A 16342-nucleotide genomic window follows, 5' to 3' on the forward strand; every position below is an offset into this window, starting at 1 on the left:
CTACATATGTTAGATTATTTTCTAATCCTCATCCCTAAGATTACATCAACATGGCCTAAGTCTTTCAAGTGGACGTTCTTATTCAGCGCATGTTTTTAGTGGAATTAATCACATCTATGTTTGTGTCAAGTATAAGCATATCATCAACATACAATCACACAGGCATCCTTAACAAGTTACTTGTAAATATACTTGTCAGATTCATTAACTTAAATCCACTACACATTATCACATGATCAAATTTTCCATGTCACTGTTTACGTACTTATTTTATAAACCATACAAAATTTTGTTCAACTAACAAACTTTGTCATCATAACCTTTCACTACAAAGTCCTCAGGTTGGTCTATGTAAATTTCTGTATCTAATTCATGATTTTAAAAAAGCTGTCTTAACATCCATCTAATGTATCTCTAATTTGTTTATGACAGCAATAACAATTAGCATCTCAACGTAAGTAAATCTCGTCACATGTGAATAAGAATCAAGGAAATATACACCTTCTTTTAGTTTATAGCCTTTAGCTACCAACTTAGCCTAATATTTTTCTACAGTTCCATATACCTAATGTTTCCTCGTAAAGACTCATTTACATCTCATGGTCTTACTCTCTGGAGGTAAACTATAAACCTCCCAAGTCAGGTTCCGACGGACTGAGTCCATTTCACTAAATGAAGCTTCTTACCAGAATGGGGTTTCAGTAGATATCAAGGCTTCTTTACAAGTCCAGGGCTTAGACTACGCTAGGTATGTTATGAAGTCGGCTTTATAAGAAGTCTCAAGTCTAATTGTTTTACTTATCTTATACTCAACCTTCACTTCATCTTCCTTTAAGATAAGTTCTGACTATTTGAAAATAAATTTAGGGGATAAACAACACATCTCTAATGAGGTACAGGTTTAAGAATAAACATGTTCAAAGAACTCAGCATCCCTAGATTATGTAATAGTATTCACAACAAAGTCAGAAAAATCACACCAAAGTATGAAAAATCAGAACACACAACCAAAAATCTATATGTAGAAGTATACTCAGCATACCTTATATGAAGACACAATCAACATTTTTGGTTTTGATCTAGTTATTCTAGGAAGAGGAATGACAATCTTAGTCAAACATCCCCACACTTTAACATATTCATAAGAAGGTCATCTACCTTTCCATAAATCATATAGAGTTTCATCTGATCCTTAAGGGTACTATATTCAGGATATACTACTTAAGAGGACTGCCTCCTCCCACAAGACCGCAGGTAATCCCGAACTAATCAACATGGCAATTAATATCTCCTTAAGGATACAATTATTATGTTCAAGGCTTCTAATTGGTTTTTAACTTCAAGTTTATACATCTTAAGGCTTCTAAGGCATCATCCTTATCCCTAAGCAAGTATACAAGATAGTACCTCGTACAATCATCTACGGAAGTCATAAACCATCTTTTACCATAGTGATTTTGGGTTGAACTCATGTCAACTAGGCCTAACTGAATTAATTCTAAGGAATTAGAATTACTATGAACATTTGTGCTAAAAGATTTTATAGCATATTCATTTCACTTTTGTGTTCAAGATCCAAACTAAATTTGGGTACGAAGCCTATGCTAGGCAATTTATGCATTGACTTATAATTTTACGGTTCCAAGTCTACCATGCAAAACATTCAAAGACACACAAAAGAAAGCACAAGAATCAACTATGTTCACTTCATTAGATTTTCCTTCAAACTTATATAGACCCTAAGTCCTATAACTGTTGCCTAAAAAATCAATACCCTTAGTTATAACAAGTTTTCCACATTTAATTAAGATCTTCAATCTTTTACCATCTTCAAGAGAATAAGATACAAGATTCTTTCATATGCTCGGAACATTAAAACTTCATTTAGTGTGTGAATATTACAGATATGAGCTTATGCTCGACCTTTCCCTTTTATGCAACCTCTGTCGCAGATGAGTTACTCATATAGAGTTTTTCGACATCCCTTATCCTCTAATAAGAGGTGAACAGGTCTCTGTTTCAACAAACATACTTAGTGGCTCCAGAGTCCACCCACTAGTCTCTCACATTGGTTATTAAAATAACTTCCGACATCATGTCAATGAACTCGTTCTAATTTGTTTCAAGTAAATTAGCATTAACTTTCTACTTATTAAGGTTTTATGTTGTCTACACTTTACTGCCGTATGGCCAGGAATTTTACAAACATAACAATCACCCTTAATTAAAGTAATGCCGGATTCAGTTTTACTAAACATACCTTTATTATGAAGACTATGCTTAGAGTTGTGTTTGATGTTCTCGCCTTTGTCAGCTTTGGAAGACTTGTGTTCATCCACATGCGCCTGGTAGCCATGTTCTTTTTCAATTTCATGTCACAAACTTCGTTTATACTCTGACCACAGACACGATAATTTCCCAATCACCTAATACACCATATCTCACAAACCTTAGTTCAGATAAAATATGAGTTTTGAAGATAATATCTAGATTTATAAACTTCGTTTAAACCACCATATCAAAAAACTCATGGTTCCCCATAAAAACTACTTTAGTTAACAACAAAATTCTGCCCGTCAGAATTTTGTCAGGAACGTTTCTCAGTTTTGTAAAATATTAAAAAAATACTTTTACAACTCCAAAATTTCTGAAGTTTTACGTGAGTAACTATCAGGATGTCTACTACGTTGTGTCAAAAGGGTTCATCAAAATTCCTTCTAGGTTAAGAGATAAACTCGAAACTCTACAGCTGACCAAAAATTCATTTTTTGTTTTTCACTTCACAATTAACATCCATGATTCACAAACCAATCAACCATTTTTTATTATTACAAATATGAATGTCTTAAGATTGTTGGGTGCAATAATCAAAAACAAAGAAAAATCAAATAAGCAAAACTTATTGATACTTAACTCCTTTATAATGGAAGCGATCAATTTGATGAAACAAATGAGTTACCCATATCTCCGCAACAGCAACAAGGAAAAACTTTGGAAAAACAGAGTGTTCAACACGTTTCCCTTAAGACATTAGCGCCCAGATACACTCAAGAGTGATTTTATAGTCCTCACAGGACGGATATCTCCAGGATAAAATACCCTAATACACAGATGCTCAACTTGAGCTTGGCAACTCCGAAAAAACCATAAAGGAAAATCTCGAACGCTTGAGAAAACAATATAAAATATTTTTTCCCTTGGGGGTCCCTCTAAATATAGAGCAACCCCTTTCCCATAGATTTTACAAAAGTAATGAATTTGTTTATATAGTTGACAAATACAACTTAAGAAGAAAAACTCCCTGATATGAGACTAAAAGGTTTATATAGTTTCTTAAAACTACTAAAAATTGGAAACTCCACAATGTGGGACTAAAAAGTTTCATTCACAAGAGAAAACAATAAATTATAATTTTTTATTAAAACTTTAAAAAATTATTTTTTTATTAATCGTTTTCCAACACTCCCTACTTATAAGTGTGGCTCTTTAAACTAATGATTCTGGAATATAAAAAACCTCTGTATCGGGGGGCTTCATGTGATGCTTTCACTATGTTGAGCCGATGATAATCACTTCCAATGAAAATACCTGAAAACCGTGTCAATCTGTTTTTGTGTACTTCGAACCCTAAACCGAAAGCCAAAAGCCATTTGAGGATGATATATTCGCTCAGCCATACTAAATCATCGCCACAGGGCCGGGCGAAGCCCAACGTACACGAAATCAAAAGTACATCACCATGGGGTGGGGCGGGGCGAAGCTCCACACATGCAAAGTTAATAAAAAAAAATCCCGTTATGTAACACGGGCACAAATCTAGTGTATAGAAAATCCACGTCCAAACCTTTTACATCAGCATTGCTCTCAGCATTTTTCATCAAGATACAATGGTGTTCCACGTATAATAATAATCGAAGTGGCTGGCAGTCGATGTATGCACACAACATTTATCCACAAGGAATTCTTTCCCAGAACATATACCAACAAGGTGTTACTGCTAATCCTCTTGTTGTTTATTCTAGAAGCCCTATTTATCCATATAAATTTGGGAGCTCTCAATATCAAGGATCAATCCCAATAATAAACACATTTTTCATGTTTTGACGCAGGACTATTTCTTGTCTTTTAGATACAATTTTGTTATCATTAAGAGAAACAATTACTGAAAAAAATTTATGTAATGTTATCATGGATTTCTCAAATTTCATCTTTCTGCAAGTTTTATTACTCTTTTTTAGGGTATTTCAATGGTCACTTAATAGGGATTATTTTCGTTTTGAAACCACCCAAAGCGGTCGATTTTCGTTCTGAAGAATCCTAACTTTTAGGCATTATTTTTTCTGGCATTATTAGATACTCCCTCCGTCCCACTCCTAAGTGACCTATTTGATTTTAGATTTTGTCCCAATGATAAGTGACCTATATCACTAAACAATGAGATATTCCGGAATTATCCTTTTAGTTAATTATAAATAATATATGAAATATGTATAATTTGATAGGCATGTTTATATTCGTTACGTAGGTGTTTTAAAATGCTTTTCAATTGTATGAAATTTGCGAACATCCGTGGAGTATTTTGAGAGATAAACCATTTTTAAATTTCACTAGTTATTATTCATAAGGGTATAATTGTAAAAAATGATTAAAAATACTATTTTCCTTACTTGTCTTAAAAATTGTGCAAATTTCAAATAGGTCACTTAAGAGTGGGACGGAGGGAGTATGTAATTATCCTATTACCTTTTTGTGGATTAAACTAAAACTAAATCTAAAAGAAAACTAATTTTTAGTATATACTTAACGGCTGGTTTATAGGAGCTAATGGAATCGTTTTGTTTTGCGGACACTCTTTAAAGATACATTAATTATATACCTTAGTTTTGACACCCAACAAATATCAATAAACTATAACACAATTGCCTTTTTGGAATGGACAAAGAGTGGTCGGGATGGGTCGTAGGAAAGACAATGAGTGGCCACGATTTTGTATCTATAGAAGAGTGCCTTTTTTCCCGATCCACCGTCAGTTGTCTTTGGAATAGATCCGACCGTTCCTTTTTTGAGCTGCCAAAAAAACGGAAACAAAGAAACTTTACCCTTTAATTGATTTTTTTAAACGTGTCTAATCCAAGACAAAAGCTGTGTACGTGGACTACTTACATGTCTTACTATTCCCCTGTTCCAACTTCCTTAAAAACGGACTCCAAATTATATAACCGCTCCACGGGTTTACTTATCATCCAATTTCATTTCATCGGCTTTGACCGATCGCTTTCATCCCTGTTTCAGGAGCATCACTTTCTTTTGTTTTCATCGGTAAGTTTTGATTCTTTTTTTGAATTTGTTTCATTTTTCGTCCAACTTTGTTTCTTTTTCCTTTGATATACTGGATTGTAGATTCAGCAGCGAATACCACCAGTGTTACGAGAAAAATCAGAGAGGTTTGATTGTTTATCTTTTTTGTAAAATTCATATCTCGCTAGATTCATGGATGCAGTGAGATATGTCCACAGTTGCATCTTTAACACCCCTAATCGCACGAAGAAAGTGATGAAAACTGTTCCTTGCAAATGGAAATCCACAGTCCCTGTTACAGTTAGGCACAACTACATCTATCAAACCAGCAATCACAGGAAGATTGTACGAAATAGTGTGACCGGCCCGGAATTTGGAATACCCTCCTCAACTACAGGTGAGTTTGTAACAAAGCTAATTCAGTTAAACAAAGAGAAAATGCAAAAACAAAGATGGGATGCAGCCATGCAAGTAGAAAAGATTCGCGCATCGAAAACGAAAGGAACGAAAACAAGGAAGAATACATCAAAGGTACTTTTCAAAGATTGTATTGTTGATTCTGATCATATCTTACTTTGGTTTAGGCTATTGAAATTTGAAAGTCTGTGGCTGAGTTTTCAGGCCAAAAAAAGTGTGGTGCAGCGAACAACTAATGGTTTGTTCTTGGACACAAATTATCCATGTTTATCTATATATGGCGAGGTATGCTAATTCATTGGCACACGGTTAGTTCAACAATGATTGATACCTACTTATTAGTGTCTCACACTTTTTAATTGTTGTAACAGATGGATCGTGACTTAGATTACGCGGTAAGAAAATCCAATAATCATATTTTTAGATGTCTTGCACTTTAGCTTACTGACTGTCATATTAACGGAAACTCTCGATTTCACAAGATTAAACATTTAGCAAGGAATGGTGTTCTGATTGACTTCCATGATATGAAGGCTTGTTCATTCTATGTTTTCTATCAGTTTTATTTTATTTTATTTTCCATGATATGTGATGTACTTTCCATGATTTGATGATAAAAGCCGATTGAGGACCGGCTGATTGTGACTGATTTGGGGAAGAAAAAATACGTTGCTACTCCCGAGGTAAACGATATCACATTCTCAAACATTCTTACCAGTCATTTTGTTTTTTATGTACACAAAGTTACAAATTTTTGTAGAAAGAACGGCAAATGGGAGACATAATTTATCTTAGTTTGCACTATGGGCCTCAATGGAAGCAAAAACATAAGGTACTACTCAGATCATTCCCATTAATTTTTTTTCTTCTATCAATTGAATTTAATTTGCTAAGACTGCGGCAATGCATTTATTTATGAAATGCCAGAACTAATGAATTGCTTATACTCAGATTGTTGTACGTGCTCCTCATTGGCGACACATGCTCCTCATAAACACTTTTACATTCTCAAACGTGGTGAAGAAAATGTACCCTAAAAATGGATAAATGGCAGAAAAGACAATTGAGAGGTGTGGATGTTGTTTGCAAACCTCTACGCAAAGAGCTAAATATACAAATGGAAAGACGTCAATTTGCCATACGCGTTGCACATGCGATGACTATTAATAAATCACAGGGACAATCGGTGAAGTATGTGGGCATTTATTTACGTACTCCAGTATTTATCCATGGTCATCTATATGTCGCATTGTCTAGGTGTACTGCTGCAAGGAGAATTACTTTATTGTTGACCAATGAATCAAATGTGTGTTTAGATACGGTAACAACAAATGTAGTGTATCCTGACGTGTTACTGTAAAATTAAATACTTCTTTTAATTTTATAGATTTTTAGTTTAGTACTTCGTGAAAAAAAAGGATTGTCCCCATAAAAAGATTCTCAATGCCTGCATATATCCTTTTATTTTTAGCAAATTCGGATATGTGCAGGCATTGACGTAGTTGCCTTTTGGAGGGGGACAAAGAGCGGTCCGGATGGAGTCAGCAAAAGAGAATTACTGGTGGTGATTTCTTAGACCAACAAGGTGAGGGTCCCCTCCGTCCGTTTCTTTAGGGGTACACATATCCACCGTTCTTTGTCTTTCCGCATCAGACAACTAAAGGTCCGAAAACCGCTGTATTGGAACGTACGTCTACTGATCCTTAACCGCTTGCAAAGAAAGTAGGAGTAGTTTTTATAACTTACGTACTTATCCATAACGGACTCACTATATATTCACCATTTTTCCACGATTTTGTCAAAAACTGTTCCAAACTCTCTATCTCTATCTTCTTATCTTCCCCAAATTCCCAGAAGAGTATTTTTTGTTTTGGTTGTTTAACCTTTGAATTCAATTGTGGTAATTTCTGATAGTAATTGATGAGAATGTGCTTAAATTCGAAGTACTGCCTTACAATCTAATGATGTTGAATTGCTTTTCCTTCTAAAGTACTGGCTTTGTAAAGTTTTCTGTTTTTTTGAAATTTACTTTTAAAATCTCTTTGTTTGCTACAGGTTGGAAATTATCACTGATCTCTCCCAAGGAAGGAAGCCATTTTCTGGGACAAATGGATGTCAAATGTAGGCATTGCGGGGAATTGCACCGGATGACAGAAAAACTTACGAGTTCGTCTCTAAGAACCCCAAAAATTGGGACATGTTGTCTTCAACGAAAAGTTCGTCTTCCATTACTACGTGAACCACCTACAGCGTTGAGAGAAATATATGACAGAGTCGACGCCAGATCCACTTCGTTTCGAAACACATCTGGGAGTATAATGCAGCAAATGCATTTTCCAACCTCGGATGAAAATTACAATAGCTTTGAAATGAAGAGGTCCGAGACAATATTTCTTCGGTGTCACCCTCAAGTTTTACATCAGAATTTCAACAGTCCCTAACCCAACATCCATCATTTCTCATTTTAAAAATAATTTTCGCCTCATGCCTTGAAAGTAATCCGTTGAATTTTCTGGGGATTTCCCATCTGTCAAGGGTGATGAAAAATATTATGCGCACAGGGACACCATTATTTCATGGAAGTAATGATTCTAAGCCAATAGGGAAACAACATCTAGAAATCGTTAAAGTGATTGGTGTCACCAAGGAATGAAATGTTCATGTAACCAATGGTTTATGTACATGCGCATTATCGGCCGATTATCGGTTTACGTACATGCAGATTATCGGCCGAAAATGATATGTTCATGTACTGTCATTTCTGTGACCTTCATTTTTTCTCATGGCCGTGCTTTTGAAACAATTTCGATCGGCCTTTAATGCAAGTTCATGACTTGCATAATCCACAAAATTAAACCAAGATTCATATGCATGCGATAGCTTGAATCTCATGTGTGGGCGTGTCGGTATAAGTTTATGGCCTTTCTGATGAACCTTTTTTTTCTTTGTCTTTCATGTGTGGGCGTGTCGGTATAAGTTTATGGCTTTTCTGATGAACCTTTTTTTTCTTTTTCTTTTGCGGGTCAATCCAAGGTGCACACTACTCTTGCAAATAGGAATAAAATGATAAGAGAATAGCCTCATTTCCCACCGGAATCATGGCAACTCAGTCTCATCGTATAGCTCGCATTTTCATCTTAAATTGTATTACAGTGTATACATAACTTATACCGAGCATGTATGTCAGAATATGCTAAAAATACGACTAAATATTAAATTGTGTCATAGTTAATTGATTTGTGTGTCCTTCCATAATTTTGGGGAAAACAATTAGTGGTCGTGATATTTTAATAAAACAGGAGAATATCTGCACCTTCCTTTTTCGTCAGTATCACCTGATTCACCTTTCTTTGTCTTTCAAGAAGGGTCAAGTTATATTATTAAATGTTGGCAAAATTGAAAACCGCAGCAATAACGTGTCACAGCCTCCTTTTGTTTCTCCCTAGGTGTCTTCCAGATAAGTTATTCGTAAGTTTCTATAACTTCCCCAATTGAAAGAGATCAAAACTGCAAATCAGTTTCGCTTGGTTTCATCTTAATTAGTTTTCTTCTTCCGACCATTATGAAGAGACATGATAGTTTTTCTCTTAATTATTCTCATTTTTTTTATTTTTTTTTTTGGTGATTTTAAGTTTTTCTCTCATTGTTTGTTTTTCAGATAGTAATAAACATCAAAAGAAATTGGAGGACGAACATGCTGCTTGATTATCATCATCCCTGAGAACCAAAACAAAACTGAAACACGATTTGTTCTTGGAAATCGATTTTTCCCAGTCCATCTATGAAAGTTCGTAACCTTTTACTTAAAATTTTATTTTGTAAATGATACATTCATTTAACCATTTCTACTCATGTTATTAGCTTTTGTTGCGAATGAAGTGGCAGCATTTCTTTCTTTTTTTTGATCGATGTGGCAGCATTTTTCTTTGCCTGTGTTTTTTCTTAATTTTTTTGGCGCCAATATTGATCATTCTTATTGAGTGTGGTTACTAAAAGGAACGACTCATGGAATATGTTTACTTTCGTTTTTGTTTTTCATTTTGATTATCCTTTATCGTTTTTATAGTTTGTCTTCTGCCTCATGATATGCAGTTGGAGTTTGGAATAAAGATTGCTCTGCAGTGTTAATGGTTACACTCAAGCTAGACTTGGATTTTCTTCATCTCATGCAGAGGAGATCTTTTCATCATGTTAACACTCAAGCCTTACTCAATGTTTGGTTATTGTTAATGTAGGTGCTTCCGGGAAGCCGTTTAACAACAAAGATTACATGGGCGCTTTTTCTCCAGACTAGGGCATCAGCCTATATTTAAAAAAAAATGTCACCGCAAAAGCCAGTCACAACTCGGTCAGACTCTATAATAAACATATGGATTTGCAATTTGCCAATTATCTCTTAGTTATCTTTTGTTGGAATTCCACTACGTTTTTCTGAATTTTCTTTCCCTTTGTTTGTTTTATATTTCGACAGTCGTATAAAAATTTTTAGTAGTGTGCTTAATATATGGGTAAAAAAAAAGAAATTTTTCTTTAAGTTTCGTTTTTGTTTTATGTCATGACCGCAATGCTTTAAATTTTCAGGAGATTCCTCGGAACTTTTAATTTCATGGCAACAAAACTTACATTATGTGATGCTAAGCTTATGTCGGAATGATTTATTGCTTTTTTGTCTATTTTTTGAAGACCATTCAAGTGATGATAAGCCGGTAGGGAGACATTATCCCAGTAAGATCAGTTGGATATAAATCAAAAGAAATAAAAATCCTTAGGTGATTGTTGTCATCACGTACGCTTCTTCAAACTTCGCAGCAACCAAAGGTTTATAGATTCTCGGACAAAAAACAAATGTTTATGTACTCGACTCGACATGCACAAGTACATTTACCAAAGACATCTGAGCATAAAGATGGTGTTAAACACATCTAAATGCAAGGAAATTGTGGCAGTGAGATACATGCACCATTTAAAGCTACAAAAGACATGGGAGCTTAAAATTTTCTGGGAGATGAATGCAGCACATTTACCGGAATAAATGCTTGATTTTATTTCGTGGAAATGTCTTCTTTACACCTTTCTTAAGTGAAAATTTGTAACTTAGTTTTTCGGTGCTTAATGTGCTTAGTGGAATTGATTAATGTACATGTCATCCATATTTAATTAATATGTTACGTACTTAAAAATTTCTTGGGTCTTTCCTAATTTCTTTAATTTATTGTGTTTTACATATTACTTTTTCTCTCGAAGGCCTTCTACTCTTTTATTTCATTCGTTTGTTCTTATTAAGGGCGACTTTATTGGGTCTCTTTCATGATCGGTCGTAAAGAGAAAATAGACATTGCACTCCGTAATATTTTTTTTAAGAATATACCAAATGTTAACATTGCACATGTGAATTTTCACAAGTGAGATTGGAAATTCACGAACAACATGAAAAAAGTTGGTCTTGCTGGACTTCATAAGGTAATAAAATCCTAATCTAAAAGCACCTTATATAGAACACCGTGGGTAGAAGTAAATTTTTTCACAATTAGTATTTGTTAAATTGTTCTTTTTTTGCATCACCAAGTTGAACTGCTGATCTGTTCACTTTATTGGTTCAATTGTGATCAGTTAGATTAGGCGAATAAAAATTGGTATTGATTTCTGATTGAACCAATTTTCAGTTCTATGCTTTAAGCTTATTTAGCGTTCTTCGCCTTTTCAGACTTCAAATTATGTTGCAATGAAATTTGTATTGCGTTGCAATGGAAATTAAGGTTATTGGCGAACCATGCAAAATGTAGTAGTATCACACATGGAACCCCCGATGGTGTGAGCTTGCATACGATAAAGTAACCTATTTATGAATCATTTTGTGGATTTAATATTATAAGAGTGATGAATATAGTGAAGTTGTTTGCAAAGATCATGAACTTGCCAAAGCAACATTAATATCTGACCATACAAGGAAGGTGAAGAAAAGAAAACAAATATTTTTGCATATGGGTGATGTAACGAAGGCCAATGTGGCGCAAAAGTTTTAGTATCGGATTAAATGAAACAATATAAGGATAACAAATTTCTTTTTACCAAATGAATCAGATGGATGCACTTTATCATAAGCCTGGTTTTTGCGAGACGAAATGATTTGGACGCCACAAGCCAGAAAGATTCGAAAGCATTGGCAACGCATCCGTATCATAAAGTCCGACGCGCCGAAGGCGCACGAGAGGTTGAGCCCAGACCGAAGGCTTGAGTGATACCCTAGTACTCTTATACAACAATATATATACCCATATCATTTAATAATTTTATCCATTCAAAATTCGATTACCTTAATACCCTCCTCCTAAAATACTTTTATTTATTTTAAACTGAAAATGGGTCATTTGTCCAAATATTTTTAAAACATGGTTCTAATGGACGAGTAAAAATTAATATGGGTGAAATGGACACCAAGAAAATAGAAAGGATGAAACTGGATTCATCCTGGCTTAAACTTAAAAAATAGCGAGGATGAAACTGGATGCATCCTGATGTAAATTAAAAATAAGAAAAAGTATTTGAAAATGGATAGGATGAAACTGTTTACATCCTAACTATTTTTACATTTTTGTCCATTTGAACAATATCAAAATGTAGATGTCTTTTTCTCCCAGGAATTGTTGATTTTAGTTTTTTTAATCAATTTTGTGTATTTTAAAATACAACAATTTCTTTATTCAAAAATACAACAAATTTCTTTCTCTACCACTTCACTGTCGCCGCCACCACTATTCCACCACCACTATCACCACCGCCATTCCACCTCCACCACCACCACCACTACTAACATTCTACTACCGTTCAACGACCACCACTCCACTACCACTGGTCCACCACAGCTGCGGCCACCACCACCACCGTCGCCGCCACCACCACCGCCAAAATTTTGTGCCAACAATAGAAGTTGATCCCAAAAATAATAAATATAAAATATAGTGTGAACAACCGAAGTTGATCCCCATAATTAAAAATCCAGAAAATGTACAGATTATGTATAGTATCAACAACCAAAGTTGATCCCAAAAATATGATATCAACAACCAAAATTGACCCCAAAATTTAGTGTTAACAACCAAAGTTGATGCCAAAATTAAAATTTCAGAAAATATTCAGACTATGTATAGTGTCAACAATCAAAGTTGATCCCAAAAATATGGTGCTAACAATCAAAGTTAACCCTAAAATCTAGAATCAATAACCAAAGTTGTAGCAAAAATAAAAATTTAGAAAATGTACGGTGTCAACAATCAAAGTTGATCCCAAAATATGGTGTCAACAACAAAAGTTGATCCTAATATCTCGCGTCAACAACCGAAGTTGATCCCAAGAAAAATAAGAAAAAAATAATATGGTGTCTACAACCAAACTTGATAATGTTGGGTCAACAACCAAAGTTGATCTCAAAAAAGTTGATGTATTAAAATTAGTGAATCTGACGTGGATTGAACATGCATCTACTGACATGGAGTCACTCGTGCTACCATTGCACCACAAATTCATCATACCATTATCCATTTACATGTCTTCCCAGTAACACTGTTTCGGAAAATCAAAATAAAATGCATTGTTTCGGAAACAAACTCCATTCTTTAAGGCAAGTTAATCATTTCTCAACCTGGCTATAACTAATTTATCCTCGGGTACTAAAATTTATTTCCAGAGAGTAGAAAAGTTCGCAGTTGGACTACTTTCTGAAACTACAGATTCGTCCTGAGGGGTCTTTAAACCATCAACAGACTAAAAAAGAAAATGTAAAAAATAATACTGATTTAATATTTCAAATTACCTTAAAGAAGATATGGCACCAAAAGTGTTAATGCAATTGTATGCTTGCATCTTACTGCAATGTTAATATCATTCCACCACCTCCAACTCCATTGTTCCACCACCACCACCTCCACCAACATTGCCACAAACAAATAACAATGCATAATCATTATCCTAATAATCAATAAGAGAACGAAAAACAATTACAGATAATTAAACCTAGCTTGAAACCGTGCATAACCATCAAAATTATGATACTGTTACAAGATGGATGTGAAAAAAGAAGAAACAAGAGAACAAGCCAACCTGCACACACAAAATATATATTTATCTCACATCTGTAGTCTTACTACTGTCCGTAAACAAACACCCACACAACATTCCAAATTCACAGTATAAAACATCCACAAACGACCATCTTGTCGTGTAACAATTATACTAGAAGGGTGGATGTCTGATTCACCATTTAGTGTAAAGGATAAGGCTAAGTGATGAGCTTATATTAATTAGTCGGTTAAGGTGATGCCACATAATTAGGACGCGTGGCAACTTGATGTTAAAACCCACCCGTACATGCATTGGTTGGGTTAGGCTATATATATATATAGCCTTCAACTCAAACGTAAGAAACAAGAAGAAAATAATACAACTTCCTCTATTTTCATTTCCATACGCCTGTTCTCGAAGTAGTAGTACTGTAGTTAGATAAATTTAATCTTTATTTAGTATACCGTAGTACTACACCCCAATAGTATCATATACACAGCTTCTGTAAGTTAGAAAGTGAACAAGTGATATCATCCTATATAAAACATACGTTCAGAATTTATTTTCCACTTACTCCCACATAATATGAACTCCAATAAGATCCAAGTATATGATTCTAGCCGATCCTAGAAGAATCTTCGTAAGAACAATTACAGAAACAAATACTTACCCTCAAGATATTCCCAAATAAGCTTTCACGTGGGAGACATTCCGAGATTTCGCCTTTAGCAGATGCGTTGACTGCATTTTCCACGAGCACAGGCACCTATATTGTATATGTGACAGTCAGACACAGAAGTGAACATCATAAAATTCAGCATCTAAATGTATCTAAGACCCCAACATGTGGTTAAAAAGAACAATCGCATATGAATTAAAAGATGAACCAGACCATAAGCCTTCGCATTGGTATTTGTATCGAGGAGTTGAAGCAGTGAGAGTTCAAGCATCTCATGCTCCAGACCTAATCCTCCACTTCTACCAGCATCTCCTCCAACTCCTCTGCCACCACCAATGCTAATTACACTACCCACACCAGCTCCAACTACAACTGGTTGAGTAATGTAATGTTTCTACTGTTGGCAAACGGATTGCAAAAGGTTTGCAGACAGATTCCAACTGAATAGTGAAACAATGTAATAAGAGTGTAAATTTTATGTTTATTTAGGAGTTGACTAGATGAGTGGATGCTACACATTCACACGTTTTGTTGTATTGGCTCTCTTGTAGCCAAGTATATGTTGGTTGTAATAGAGAGAAATGTAAGTGATTGCAATTAGAGTTGTAAGGTGTTGTAAGAGAAGAAGTTAATGAGAAAAAGAGAGTGAGAAGAACTAAGAGTTCCCACTTCTCCATTAGAAAAATCAGTCCTAAACATCTACCTTCAATCACCCAAATAACCAACAATTGGTATCAGAGCATAGATCAAGTGAATCTGATCCTAGTGAGCCAAAAATTTCAGCAAAAAGAAGAAGTTTTAGCCCCAAAATCAAAGAAACAAAAATTAGGTTTTGAACCAAAACAATGGCTAGTTCTAGTAATTCAAGACTATACATACAACAACCATCAATACCACTCTTTCACGGTGAAAACTATGATTTTTGGTCTATTAAAATGAAGACCTTGTTCACGTCTCAAGAGGCATGGGAAATTGTTCAAAACGGGTATGATGAAGTTGAAGATACATCAACTCTAGAACAAGCTCAAAAGGATACACTCAAGGAGAGTAGGAAGAAGAATGCTAAAGCATCCATGTACATTCAACAAGGAGTTGAAGACACTATTCTACCAAGAGGAATTCCTTTTCCTAAAGCTAAAGAAGCTTGGTACATTCTTCAAAAGGAGTATGGTGGAAACAAGAAGGTAAAAGAGTTGAAACTTCAATCATATAGAAGAGATTTTGAAAATCTTAAAATGAAAGATAATGAAAAATTAAATGATTTTTCTTGTAGAGTTATTGAAATTGTTAATCAAATATTGATGTGTGGTGAAAACCCAACACCATAAAATGGATAATTTAAAACGGTTTCTGAAATGGACTTTATCATCACTTGGAAACTGAATCTGAATATTATATTCTGAATGCAGTTCCAAACCATGTGCATTATGGCTACAATAGGCAATCCTGTCAACTAAGGCTGCAAATCAGCCTCCGGGAATGATAAAGTGATGAACTATAATCGATTCCTTCCATTAATGTCTTCACAAGTAATACTACGTCCTTCTAATACTTTCACCTATAAATACCTACATCGCATCATAAACACAAATCCACAACTTCAGGAAACCCATAGAGAAAGATTTTCTTTTTTCTTGCATTCCATTTCATAAGGCGGTCTGATATCCGAAACTATGACAGCTATTAAGAAATCAGTGTCCGTACTATTCATGGTTCTGGTCCTCATGGCTGTCGTGAGTGAATTGGCAAATGCAAGTTCTATTATAGTGTACGCTGGACCAGGGTGCAACAATCGTGCTGAAAGGCATTTGAAATGTGGGTGTTCAAACATTGGTCTACGAGGTGGTTATGAATTTACTTACGGTGGACAAAGTGCTGCCATGTATTGGC

At 34.8% G+C, this 16342-nt stretch overlaps 1 protein-coding gene across 1 annotated transcript; it reads left to right on the plus strand.

The window, feature by feature from the left end:
• Positions 1–5291: 5291 nt before the first annotated feature.
• Positions 5292–6985, plus strand: LOC113293832. Its single transcript, XM_026542321.1, has 8 exons — positions 5292–5319; positions 5487–5829; positions 5920–6000; positions 6087–6110; positions 6198–6248; positions 6336–6398; positions 6476–6547; positions 6667–6985. The coding sequence occupies exons 2-8, from the start codon at positions 5491–5493 to the stop codon at positions 6760–6762; spliced, it is 726 nt and encodes a 241-aa protein (XP_026398106.1). The 5' UTR covers positions 5292–5319; positions 5487–5490; the 3' UTR covers positions 6763–6985.
• Positions 6986–16342: the final 9357 nt, after the last annotated feature.

The sequence above is a fragment of the Papaver somniferum genome, chromosome 7, assembly GCF_003573695.1.
Source record: "Papaver somniferum cultivar HN1 chromosome 7, ASM357369v1, whole genome shotgun sequence".
In the NCBI taxonomy this organism is placed as follows: Eukaryota; Viridiplantae; Streptophyta; class Magnoliopsida; order Ranunculales; family Papaveraceae; genus Papaver; species Papaver somniferum.

What these genes read in the sequence shown, in the direction of transcription:
- LOC113293832 (XM_026542321.1), top strand. Translation starts at nt 5,491, where the DNA reads ATGGATGCAGTGAGATATGTCCACAGTTGCATCTTTAACACCCCTAAT. An exon ending in CAAGGAAGAATACATCAAAG is followed by an intron (nt 5,830 to 5,919) that starts GTACTTTTCAAA and finishes CTGAGTTTTCAG; the next exon opens with GCCAAAAAAAGTGTGGTGCA. An exon ending in AATACGTTGCTACTCCCGAG is followed by an intron (nt 6,399 to 6,475) that starts GTAAACGATATC and finishes AAATTTTTGTAG; the next exon opens with AAAGAACGGCAAATGGGAGA.